Below are 12,971 nucleotides of genomic sequence, written 5' to 3' on the forward strand. Positions count from 1 at the left end.
CACGCGCCCCCTAGTGGCGGCTATACGATAGGACGTATAGCTACGGGCTCTCGCCCAGGAGAGCCGACCTGCCGCCGTATAATGACGGTGGCTGGTCGGCTACTAGTTAACATCCGATCCGCTAACATCAGTTTTTCATCAAAATATGTAATAAAAATAAAGTTCTAACAAAAAAAAAAAAACGGATGACAACTGATGAAAAACGAATCAACTGATGATAAAAAACTGATCTAAAAAATGGTCCGCACGTGTGAAAGGACCCAAAGAAGGGCAGTATTTCTAGTATGAAGCTGAGCTCAAGAAAACGGACGTGGCCTTAAACTAGTTAAAGGAAAATTCAAAAGAGTAGTTCATACTTGCAATTGTCTTTAAAGTGTAACTAAAGGCAAAACTTTTTTAATTTTGGATGGAACGAGCGAGGGTTATAGCCCCTGTCAGATTTATTTTTCGCAACAAACATACAAAAGTCCAGTGCTCTGAACAAGGAAATGTCTTGGAACGGCATATATATATATTTTGTGTGTGTGTGTGTATATGTATGTATGTGTATATATATATATATATATATGTGTATATATATATATATATATATATATATATATATATATATATATATATATATATATATATATATATATATATATATATATATATATATATATATATATATATATATATATAGTGTGTGTATATGTGTATATATATAATATATATAGTATAGTATACGATATATCTTGCACAGATACAGTAGGTTGTCTTTACTGACTAAATATCCTATTAATCTTGTGCTTTCCATAACTCCTCCCCATGTGTGAGACGATCACTGTGTGTATAATCCTCTCCATCTACTATCCCGAGCGCCTGGCGAAGCCTGACTTTTTACCTTTGCTCCCTGACAGGCTCCGCACAGATGAATAACACCACGGCTGATCAGTTCTCCACGATGGAGCCGAATGTGTCTCTTTCTACTCTGATTCTCAACACAACGAGTCAAACTACGTCTGGCAGATCGGAGGATATATTTAGTATGGACAGTGAGACTTCTGTTCAGCTTCGGACAGCTTCCAATACCACGATCGATGGAGATCAATTATTCCTAACGACGGCGGCCGCACAGGGCATCTCCGGGTTGTTTGTGTGGACGGCTCTGCTGCTGACCTGCCACCAGGTAAGGCATTGTTCAAATGTTGATTAATGATGTGTATGTAGCACTACCCCGAAGGAGCTGCTGGTTTGATTTGGGTGGCACATTACCTCTGTATTCCCGCCGTCTAGGGCAGTGTTTCTCAACTCCAGTCCTCAAGGCGCCCCAACAGGTCATGTTTTCAGGCTTTCCATTATTTTTGCACAGGTGATTTGATCAGTTTCACTGGCTTGGTAATTACCACAGCCGTTTCATCTGAGGGAAATCCTGAAAACATGACCTGTTGGGGAGCCTTGAGGACTGGAGTTGAGAAACACTGGACTAGGGTACTGGATGAGAGCTGTAATAAAGTAAATACCCACACGACAGGTGTCTTTTCTGTGCTTTTATTAACCGGCCGGGTAAAAAACGGTAAATAGTAGAAAGGTGAAGGAATAGAAGAAATGGAAATGGCGGATTCAGGGTTAACTGGCGTGGAAACGGTGATAAATCTCTTCACCACTCTAGCCAGAGTGGGTATAGTGCATCTGGATAGGCCTCTCTCACCAGCCTTGCAGCCAGAGTGTCACTCGGAACTTTAGGTTAAAGTCTCTCCCTCCTAAGGCTCCATTCACACCTTGGCGACAAAATGCCCGACGCTCGATACGCTGGAGGGGCGAATTTCCATTGCTGTCTATGAGATGGTTCACGCCGAACGCCGAAACGCCGTACGCCTGCCGCCTGAAAACAAGTCCCGGACCCTTTTTTTCAGGCGGCATTGGCGTTCGGCCATAGACCGCAATGTTAATTCTTTGTGAAAAAAAAAAAAAAGTAAACTGAATCGCGGCAAAATACGCCGCGTACGCTGCGTTACTTGTCGCCCAGGTGTGAATGCAGCCTAAAGGTGGAGACAATTTCGGTCCAAAATCCTTCTCAACAGGATTTAGCACCCGGATCTCCTTCAAACAGCTTCAATTGCAGCAATAACTGACAGGCGACCACCGTCCAGCCTCTCAGGTACGAAGTGTCCTTCGATGAGCGGATAGGCCTCTTCTGCGACACCAGCCTCGTGCTCGGTGTCCCCCAGACAGGTTCTCCATCGACCGGCTTCCTCCACTTTGGACGGACAGCACAGGACCACTTGTAAATTTGTAGACTCAGTGGCCCAGATTCTCAAAGGGCTTACGACGGCGCAGCGCCATGTACGCCGTCGTAAGTCCTCATCTGGGCCGTCGTATCTATGCGCCTGATTCTTAGAATCAGTTACGCATAGATATCCATTAGATCCAACAGGCGTAAGTCTATTACGCCGTCGGATCTTAAATGCAATTTTTTTTTGTCCGCTAGGTGGCGCTTCCGTTGTTTTCCCCGTCGAGTATGCAAATTAGCTAGATACGCGAATTCCCAAACGTACGCGCGGCCAACGCAGTAAAGTTACAACGTTTACGTTAGGCTTGTCCCGGCGTAAAGTTGCCCCTGGGTATATGAGGCGCAACCAATGTTAAGTATGGCCGTCGTTCCCGCGTCAAAATTTATAAATTTTCGTCGTTTGCGTAAGACGTCAGTGAATGGTGCTGGACGTAATTTACATCCACGTCAAAACCAATGACGTCCTTGAGCAATGCACGCCGGGATATTTTAGGGACGGCGCATTCGCAGTACGTTCGGCACGGGGACGCGCTTCATTTAAATGAAACACGCCCCCTACCCGCCGAATTTGAATTCCGCCGGGTGATTTGCGTTACGCCGCCGCAACTTTACACACAAGTGCTTTGTGAATAAAGCACTTGCCTGAAAAACTTGCGGCGGCGTAACGTAAATCAGATACGTTACGCCCGCCCAGTTTTACGCCATTCTACGAGAATCTGGGCCAGTCTGCTTACTGAGCCTACTAGGTAGATTAATGCTCCGGACCAACGTGGCCCCGGAACCAGGAACACAGCAACACACCCCGGCCAGGAGGGACACACACGGGGGTGGTGGGACGACTGCCCAGGTGGAAGGCGTGGGGTGGCGACGACCCGCACCGATGGCATCTGCCCCTAAATACCCCTCCCAGCATGCACAGCGAGGCGAGCAACCCTCCTGATTGGCTGCCGAGGAGAAGTATCCACACGACCCTGAATCTACTGCTGCCCCCTACCGTCTGGGGGTGACTGGAGTCCCCAGAAAGGAGGATAGGCACACAGTACAGCCAGAGCTGGAACAGAGGCCTTAAATTTGACCAAATTAACATGGCCAGAGTTAACTAACTCTCTGACCCCCCTTCTAAATTCACAATAGCACCTGCTATAAAAGTTGCCAGGCGCTACACATGGTTCTAGAAGGGCTGGGAGTATGAAACTGTACAAACATGGGCATTAACTTTTAAAATCTGTTTGATAAGTGTAAAAAAATACCTGTTGAACCTGCCAGAAATCCTGTGCTGTCCTGTACACTGTGCTGTATTAAATCAAGAAATGTTACCAGACCAACTCAGGTCTTCTCTCAGGCTGACAGAACACCCATATGTCATGGAGATGTATAGCGTAGGAGGTGTTGTCTATATTCTTATCGCACACTTTCTGGAAAACAAGGCTTATCAATAGTGGGTGCTGTAACAATTACCAGCTAGATCCTGGAAACATCAAGCAAGTGTACATATTTGCCAGCACACCAAGGATCTACAATCGGCGTTCGTTCAAAGGTTTTCCTTTGGACGGTGATTGTAGATCCTTGGTGTGCTGGCGACGTACACTTGCTAGAGTAGGAGGTGTTCTGTAGTCCTTACACACTTCCTCTCCTAAACTACACCTGCTTTTCAATGGATCATTGTGTGAATATGGTCACCATAGGACAGGAAGTGTGTTGTGCTGGCAGTATCATTTAAGGCAGGGATCCTCAAACTACGACCCTCCAGCTGCTGCAGAACTACACATCCCATGAGGCATTGTAAAACTCTGATGCCGCGTACAAACGGTCGTTTTTCGGCATTAGAAAAAATTTAGTTTTTAAAAACGTCATTTAAAATCATTGTGTGTGGGCTTCACATCGTTTTTCGGCTTCTGAAAAACGACCAAAAAAAAAATTCGACCATGCTGCATTTTTTAACGTCGTTTTTTAAAATGTATTTTTTTGTGTTGTAAAAAATGATCGTGTGTGGGCTAAAACAACGTTTTAAACCCGCGCATGCCCAGAAGCAAGTTATGAGACGGGAGCGCTCGTTCTGGTAAAACTACCATTCATAATGTAGTAAGCACATTCATCACGCTGTAACAGACAAAAAAACGCAAATCGTCTTTTCCTAACAAGGAATCAGCTAAAAGCAGCCCCAAGGCGAATAGAACTTCCCCTTCAGAGTGCCGTCGTACGTGTTGTACGTCACCGCGCTTTGTTCATCATTTTTCAAAAACGATGGTGTGTGGGCAACATCGTTTTTAATGATGAAGTTGGAAAAACTTTGGAGTAGATTCAGGTAGGGGCGCGCACTGCTACCGTTTTTACGCTACGCCTCCGTAAATTACTGGAGCTACGCTTCATTCACGAATCATTTTCTCCGTAATTTGCGGCGGCGTTTCGTAAAAGGGGCCGGCGTAAGCGCGCGTAATTTAAATGATCCCGTAGGGGGCGTGGATCATTTAAATTAGGCGCGTTCCCGTGCCGAACGTACTGCGCATGCTCCGTCTGGAAAATTTCCCGACGTGCATTGCGGTAAATGACGTCGCAAGGACGTCATTTGCTTCGAAGTGAACGTAAATGGCGTCCAGCGCCATTCACGATCCACTTACGCAAACGACGTAAATTTCGAAAAACGCAACGCGGGAACGACGTCTATACTTACCATTGGCTGCGCCTCCTAATAGCAGGAGCAGCCTTACGACGAAAGCGACGAACGCAAACGACGTAAAACACGACCGCGCGTACGTTTGTGAATCGGCGTGAGTATGCAATTTGCATACTCTACGCTGACAACTATGGGAACGCCACCTAGCGGCCAGCGGCAGAATGCAGCCTAAGATACGACGGCATAAGAGCCTTATGCCAGTCGTATCTTAGGCTACAGTCGGCGTATCGAGCTTTCTGAATACAGAAAGTTGATACGCCGGCGCTACTTGGCAATTACGCTGCGTATCTATGGATACGCAGGCGTAATTGCTTGCTGAATCTACCCCTTTGTTTTTTGGACATGCTGAAAAACAAAAAAAAATTTCATGTCGAAAAACGACCGTGTGTACGCGGCATTACATTCAGACATGACTGGGCATGATGGGAATTGTAGTTTCTGAACAACTGGAGGGCCGCAGTTTGAAGACCCATGATTTAAGGAATAGTGAGCTGTAATATGTTACATTTCTTGGCTTCAAGTTGGCCATACATTGGCAGATCAGGCTGCCAAGACCTCTACAACTTCATACAGCTTTAAATTTCGTTATCCATGTTTAAGCCCAAATCTGGAACAATTTCGAAGTGCACAATTTTTTATGGGTTTAAAAATTGTGATCGTGCAAAGTTGCATCCATTTGCATTGTTAAATATCTCAATGGAGTAGATGTCGGACTATACCGGTGTAAAATTACTTTTCTTGGTTGGTAATGGTCCATAGAAGGGTTTATCCTTTAATATTTTTCATGGCTAAGGCAGTCGATTAAATTGATAACGTGTTTCCCCCCGAAAATAAGCCCGGGTCTTATATTAATTTTGGCAACAAAAGACACAGTAGGGCTTATTTTCGGGGTAGGTCTTACATGTAATGTGCTGTCTTCTCTCCCCCTCTCCCATCCTGCCTGACAAAAATCCCCATTGTGAACCGAATTAAAATGCTTGTACAATCCTATAATCCTCCCTATTAGAGTAGTATATAATGTACAATGTGTGTGTTTCTGTAATATAATGGTGCCAAATACCATTATAACGCCGCTCTGCGCTTCTGTCACTTGCCGGAGCTCTCTTCCCCACAATTATATTACAGAAACACACACACATTATACATTATATACTCCTGTAATAGAGTGGATTATAGGATTTTACAAGCATTTTAAACTAGGGCTTATTTTCGGGGTAGGGCTTATATTGCAGCCCTCCTGAAAAATAACGCTAGGTCTTATTTTTGGGGTAGATCTTATTTTCAGGGAAACAGGGGTATGATGTACCAGCCTACAACCCCCTAGTACATAGCCATGTGTTCTCGAGTATGAAAATAAGGGGGGGTCCTTCACAATGGTGCTCAGGCTAATGATGTCTCAGACAGGAGGGCGAATTCATGATGGCTATTAGAAATGAAAGTCTTATGCCCCGTACACACGATCGGAATTCCCGATGGGAAAAGTCAGACAGACTTTTTCCATCGGAAATTCCGACAGTGTGTATGCCCCATCGGATTATTTCCATCGGAAATTCAGAGGAATTCCATCTGAGTTTAGATAGAGAACACGTCGAAATTCCAATGTGATTTTGGTCAGACAAAGGTCCGACCGTGTGTACGGGGCTTTAGTTACCTCTATGATACAGTAAGTATACCAATCTTTTCTTTACAAGGTTAGATAGAATAGGCATGGGCCTCTTTCACACGGGTGATCTGATCAAGTCAACCAGTCAATTTTTAAGACGGACCTGATCGGAAGGTCCATGCATTCCTATGGACAGACGGGGTGTGTCTGTTTACACCCTCCTACCTTCCGGGTCCGATCCAGTCTGCTAAAAAAAAATGGAAGGGGATCCATCCTCTTCCATTTAGGAAGATCAGACCGGAAAGGTACTCGGGTGTAAACGGACAGCGGAGTCTTTTTACTCCCGGGCCGTCCATCCATAGAGCGGAGTGGGCTCTGGTGTGTCCGTTCTGCAGAAACTGAATGGACACCGATGTGTCATCGCTCACTCTGCAACGATCAACAGGGGATCTGTGAGCTGCTGTGATCAGAATAGAATTCCCTCCATGTGAAATGAGCCTTAAAGTGGTTGTAAACCCTTTACAACCACTTTAACCTACAGGTAAGCCTAGATTAATGCCGCATACACACGATCATTTTTCGGCATGGAAAAAAACGTTGTTTTTAAAAAATGTAATTTTAAATGATCGTGTGTGGGCTTCACATCATTTTTCAGGTTCTGAAATACGACAAAAAAAAAAATTCGAACATGCTGCATTTTTTAACATAGTTTTAAACGATGTCGTTTTTCGGGTTGTAAAAAATGATCGTGTGTGGGCTAAAAACAAAGTTTTGCCTATAGTTCTACTTTACTTATTATATTATCAATGTTCCATTTGATCAGTGATAAAACACTTGGGGCCAGATTCTCAGAGGAGATACGACGGCGTATCTCCGGCTCTGGCACGTCACGCTTCTTCTGGAAATAGCCGAAATAGGCTTGGCTCTTCACGGTGCCTGCGCATAGTCTGTGCGCAGGCGCCGTATAGCGCCGTGAAGAGCCGAGACCTACTCCGGCTGTCTTCGGGGAGCGTGACGTGCCAGAGCCGGCCGTCAATCATCCTCTGTCTGGATAGGAACGCCCATTCCCAATGTACTGTGAGTACCGCGCTAAAAAAATCAAGACAGGCATACTGTAGCTCGCGCTACTATGCCTAATTTTATGCTAAAATGTTGCTATGGAGGGTGAACCACCGCTTTAAGTATGGACGTCGTTCCCGCGTCGAATTTTGAATTTTTTACGTCGTTTGCGTAATTCGTCCGTGAATGGGGCTGGACGTAATTTACGTTCACGTCGAAACCAATACGTCCTTGCGGCGTATTTGGAGCAATGCACACTAGGATATGTCAACGGACGGCGTCACATAAAAACGTCAATCACGTCGGGTCACATAACATTACCATAAAACATGCCCCCCTGTCCCACATTTGAATTAGGCGGGTTTACGCCGGCCTATTTACGCTACGCCGCCGCAACTTACGGAGCAAGTGCTTTGAGAATACAGCACCTGCCCGTCTAAGTCACGGAGGCGTAACGTAAATCGGATACGTTACGCCTGCGCAAGGATACCCCGATGTACGTGAATCTGGCCCTTGTTTTTGAAGTTCCTCATAAGAGAACCATAGTCTTTTGAATGTATTAAACTTTAACAGTCGTCACGGGAAACAACAATCGTATAGCTTATTGAATGAAGCATTCCATGCTCAAAAGCAAATTGTTCCTGTAAATACTGTAATTCTAGATTGTTGGCAACTGTGTTCCATTAATTTATTTTCACTGTATCACTGATTTCTTCATTTCATTACTCACTTACAATTTTTATCTAGTCAGTTTCCTTTCCGTGATGTTCCTATTCTGTTGGTGTGGGGAAAATCCAGTATATGAGATAATGGGTGATTGTAGCACAAGGCATTGAGTCATCGCTGTCCGGCTGTCACTTGTGAGCCTCTGTAATCATCAAACTATTTAATCAGCAGCTGTACATGTGTAATAGGGCAGAATGGCTCAGATCACATGCTTTTATTGCTGATTTTGAGTGTTGTCATACCTACAGTGATATCTCCAGTTGCCACTGGCTGCTTGTATGTTTGATCAGAGAAGTGACCCTTGTCCTGTATGTAATGACAGCTCCGTGTCTACCTGGCCTTCTCTTCCTGTTCGTTGTGTGCTCACCTATTGATTGGCCATTGTCTGCTGATAACGTATTCTGATTTCTCATGGCCATTTCTAACACACCTCTTTTATTGGGTTGTGTGAGCTAAGTGAGAAATTATTACTTTCTAAACACAGGAACAAAAAAATGTAATGCATTGCAACATACCGGACCTTAGATGTGGTGGCTGCACTTGTTTTCTTATTTTTCTGCGAGCACAAAAAAAATCCAGTTTCCTTGGAACTTGGGCTACCTTTTAACTCCGTCAGAACTAGCCCACTTGCTTAGCGGGGGATCTGTCCGCTGAGCAGGCAAATGGCTGATCTGTGTTGGTTCCGCCTATGCAGACACAGCCCACTCTCCTCTATGGGTGGTTGGATGTAAACAGACCACCTGTCCATGGGCCCATAACCCCAATTGCATTCTGCGATCCACCAATCAAAACCTATTCCAGATACCCAAAGCCAGATACAAGTCCAAAGGAGATCGAAGATTTGCAGTCCAGGGACCTCGCCTGTGGAATGCACTACCAACCAACATCCGACTGGAGTTAGACCACTTGGCCTTCAGGAGAAAGATTAAAACCCATCTCTTCTGAGGTCAAGGGGTTCCTTACCCATGAAATGGATACAGCGCCCCGAGAAGCGATTCAGTTCGCATGTGTTGCACTTTACAAGTCTCTCACTCACTCACACTTACACCAAACTGCAATCTGATCCAATTCGCTAAACGGAAGGGGAACAAATCCCCATCTGTTTTTAGCAAATTGGATCAGATTGGATGTAGGTGGCTGCAAATGGACACATGTCCGTTTACAACCACCCCTCCATAGAGTAGAATGGAGGGTCCGATCGGGTCAAAAACTGATAGGAGGACCTAATCAGACCGCCAGTGTGAAAGAGACCTTACTGTAGACCAGGGGTACCCAACCAGTGGCCCAGCGGAGCCCTCTGATGTGGCCCGCGACCTCCTGCTCTGGAATAGAATAGATTAGAATACTGTTATTAAAGGTCAGTTTATTACTAAAATCACATACCTAGATTCAGGTAGGGGCGCGCAACTATAAGGCGGTGTAGCCTAGCGTGTTTACACTACGCCGCCTTAAGTCAGAGAGGCAAGTACTGTATTCTCAAAGTACTTGCCTCCTACTTACCGCGGCGTAGCGTAAATGCAGCGGGCGTAAGGGCGCCTAATTCAAATTTGTGAAAGGGGGGCGTGTTTTATTACAATGAGGCTTGACCTGACGTGATTGACGTTATTTTTCAACTGCGCATGCGCCGCGCGCCTACATTTCCCAGTATGCATTGCGGCTACGTCCGCTGCACGGGCCTATTGATTTCGACGTGGACATAAACGACGTGAATCCCTATTCACGGACGACTTGCGCAAACGATGTCAAAATTTTGAATTTCGACGCGGGAACGGCGGCCATCCTTAACATTGGCTAGGCCAACTAGGGCCTAGCTCTAACTTTACGCGGCCTATCTCTTACGTAAATGGCGTAAAAGTACTGCGTCGGCCGGGCGTACGTTCGTGAATCGGCGTATCTACCAATTTGCATATTCTTTGCCGACCGCAATGGAAGCACCACCTAGCGGCCAGCCTCAATATTGCAACCTAAGATAGGACGGCGCAAGCCGTCCTATCTTAGATATGTTTAAGCGTATCTCTGTTTGAGAATACACTTAAACATAAGTCGGCGTAGATTCTGAGTTAGGTCGGCTTATCTACTGATAAGCCGGCCTAACTCTTACTGAATCTACCTAATAGTGTATATATGGGCATATCTGTTCTGCAGTGGTTACTGGGCTGTTTCTAAACTGATCAGCAGGTGCAGAGCAGTTTATCTGTGGGTTACCTGCAGTGAGCCATAAACTTCTGTTATTACCTGTGAGTTTGGTGAGCTTTCTGAAAGTGCAATAGACTTCTATTATATTTTGCAGGTTTGGTGCAAAGTGCAGGAAAGCCAAAGGTACACTGCAGTGCGGGTAAACCGCAGCACATCATTGTGAAAGCAGCCTTGGGACCCTTTCACATGGTCAGTCCGACAGTCTGACCAATTGGACCCCCCTTTTACCTCTAAGTAGTGGCAAACAAAAACCGACTTGTGTCCTAACTCCAATCCAATCTGCTAGTAAAAAAGTATAGTGGGCTGTGTCCGTGTCCGCTCTGCATATGCAGAGCGGACACAGACATGCCATCCACCCTTTTCCCTCCTTGTGGCCCGAGACTGGTCCCAAGTCGCTTAAGTGGCCCTCGCTCTTCAAAAGGTTGGGCACCCCTGCTGTAGACTGAACTGAAACCCCAAGCAATGTTATCAGCCTTCCTAGGTCTATTCCGTCCCCTTCAACCCTGGCAAACAGATGATACTAGAAGTCTGAAAAAACATAGCCGTGCTCTCGAGCGCCTGTGGCGCAAGACTAAGTCCCAGGAAGACTTCGCCCAGTATAAATCTGCCCTCCAAATATACAATTCCAGCCTCTTCACTGCCAAGCAGACCTATTTTATCACCCTTATTAAAAACTTATCATCCCGTCCCCGTCAACTCTTCTCTACTTTCAACTCTCTCCTTCGTCCTCCATTGCCTCCACCCACTAACTCACTCACCGTACAGGAGATCGCCAATCACTTCAAGCGGAAGATTGATACAATTCGCAACGAGATCTCTACTGTTCAGATACCCTCCATGCCTCACGCCTCATGCCTACAGGTACAGTCATTACTTCCCTCTTTCAACCCCACCACTATAGACGAGGTCACTAAATTACTTGCTAATGTCCATCTTACCACCTGTGCTCTGGATCCTGTTCCCTCGCAAATGCTACGTTCACCCTCTGGCTCGATTCTACACTCTCTAACCCACATCTTCAATCTCTCCCTCTCTTCTGGCATCTTCCCTAACTCTTTAAAACATGCACTAGTCAGCCCCATACTTAAAAAGGCCTCACTGGACCCATCCAATCTTGACAACCTACGCCCCATCTCCATGCTCCCCTTTTTATCCAAACTCCTTGAACGTCTAGTCTACAACCAACTGAGCGTCCACCTTGCTCAAAATAACCTCCATTCAGTCTGGATTTCGTCCTCAACATTCCACAGAAACTGCTCTCCTAAAACTAACAAACTATATACTAACAGCCAAAACTAAGGGACACTATTCTGTGCTCCTACTCCTGGACCTCTCTGCCGCCTTCGATACGGTTGACTTACCCACTCCTCCTCAAAAAACTCCACAATTTTGGTCTCCGTGACTGTACTCTTCGCTGGTTCTCCACCTACTTATCCAACCGCTCCTTCAGCGTTGCTTACAACTCTACTTCCTCCTCTCCTCTTCCATTCTCTGTTGGGGTCCCCCAAGGTTCTGTTCTTGGACCTCTCCTATTTTCTATCTACACCTCCTCCCTGGGTCAGCTGATAGCCTCCCACGGCTTCCAATACCATCTTTACGCTGATGACACTCAAATCTATTTCTCTACCCCTCAACTCACTTCTTCATTCTCCTCACGTATCACTAATTTACTATCAGATATATCAGTTTGGATGTCGCACCACTTCCTCAAACTCAACCTATCCAAAACGGAACTTATAATTTTTCCTCCCCCACATGCCTCTTCCCCTGATCTCTCTGTCAAAATTAATGGTACAACTATCAGTCAATCCCCACATGTCAAGGTCCTAGGAGTAGTCCTGGACTCTGAACTCTCCTTTAAGCCTCACGTTCAATCACTGTCCAAATCTTGCCGCCTCAACCTTTGCAACATCTCCAAAATACGCCCCTTTCTAACCAATGACACCACAAAACTCTTAATTCACTCCCTGGTCATCTCTCGCCTTGATTACTGCAACTCCCTCCTCATTGGCTTACCTCTGCATACTCTATCCCCCCTTCAGTCCATCATGAATGCTGCTGCCAAATTAATCCACCTTACCAACCGCTCTGTCTCTGCTACTCCCCTCTGTCAATCCCTCCGCTGGCTTCCGCTCACCCAACTAATTAAATTCAAAATTCTAACAATTACCTACAAAGCCATCCACAACTCTGCCCCCAGCTACATCACTGACCTAGTTTCTAAATGCCAACCTGTACGTTCTCTTCGTTCTCCTCAAGACCTCCTACTCTCTAGCTCTCTCATCACCTGCTCCAATGCTCGTCTCCAGGACTTTTCTAGAGCCTCTCCATGCCTATGGAACTCCTTACCCCAATCTATCCATCTATCTCCTTCTCTATCAGCTTTTAGAGGATCCCTGAAAACCCTTCTCTTCAGAGAAGCCACAGCTAACTACCCTTTG

At 45.7% G+C, this 12,971-nt stretch overlaps 1 protein-coding gene across 2 annotated transcripts in view; it reads left to right on the forward strand.

Annotated features, from left to right (window-relative positions):
- TMEM184A (transmembrane protein 184A) overlaps positions 1 to 12,971 on the forward strand; it is an 85,353-nt gene that overhangs the window by 47,669 nt on the left and 24,713 nt on the right. For both annotated transcript variants that reach the window (XM_040356699.1, XM_040356698.1), the window contains exon 2: positions 900 to 1,168. In XM_040356699.1, the coding sequence (XP_040212633.1) occupies positions 911 to 1,168 (258 nt within the window). In that variant the 5' untranslated portion in view covers positions 900 to 910. The remainder of the gene's footprint in view (positions 1 to 899; positions 1,169 to 12,971) is intronic.

This window comes from Rana temporaria, chromosome 6, assembly GCF_905171775.1.
Source record: "Rana temporaria chromosome 6, aRanTem1.1, whole genome shotgun sequence".
Classification (NCBI taxonomy): Eukaryota; Metazoa; Chordata; class Amphibia; order Anura; family Ranidae; genus Rana; species Rana temporaria.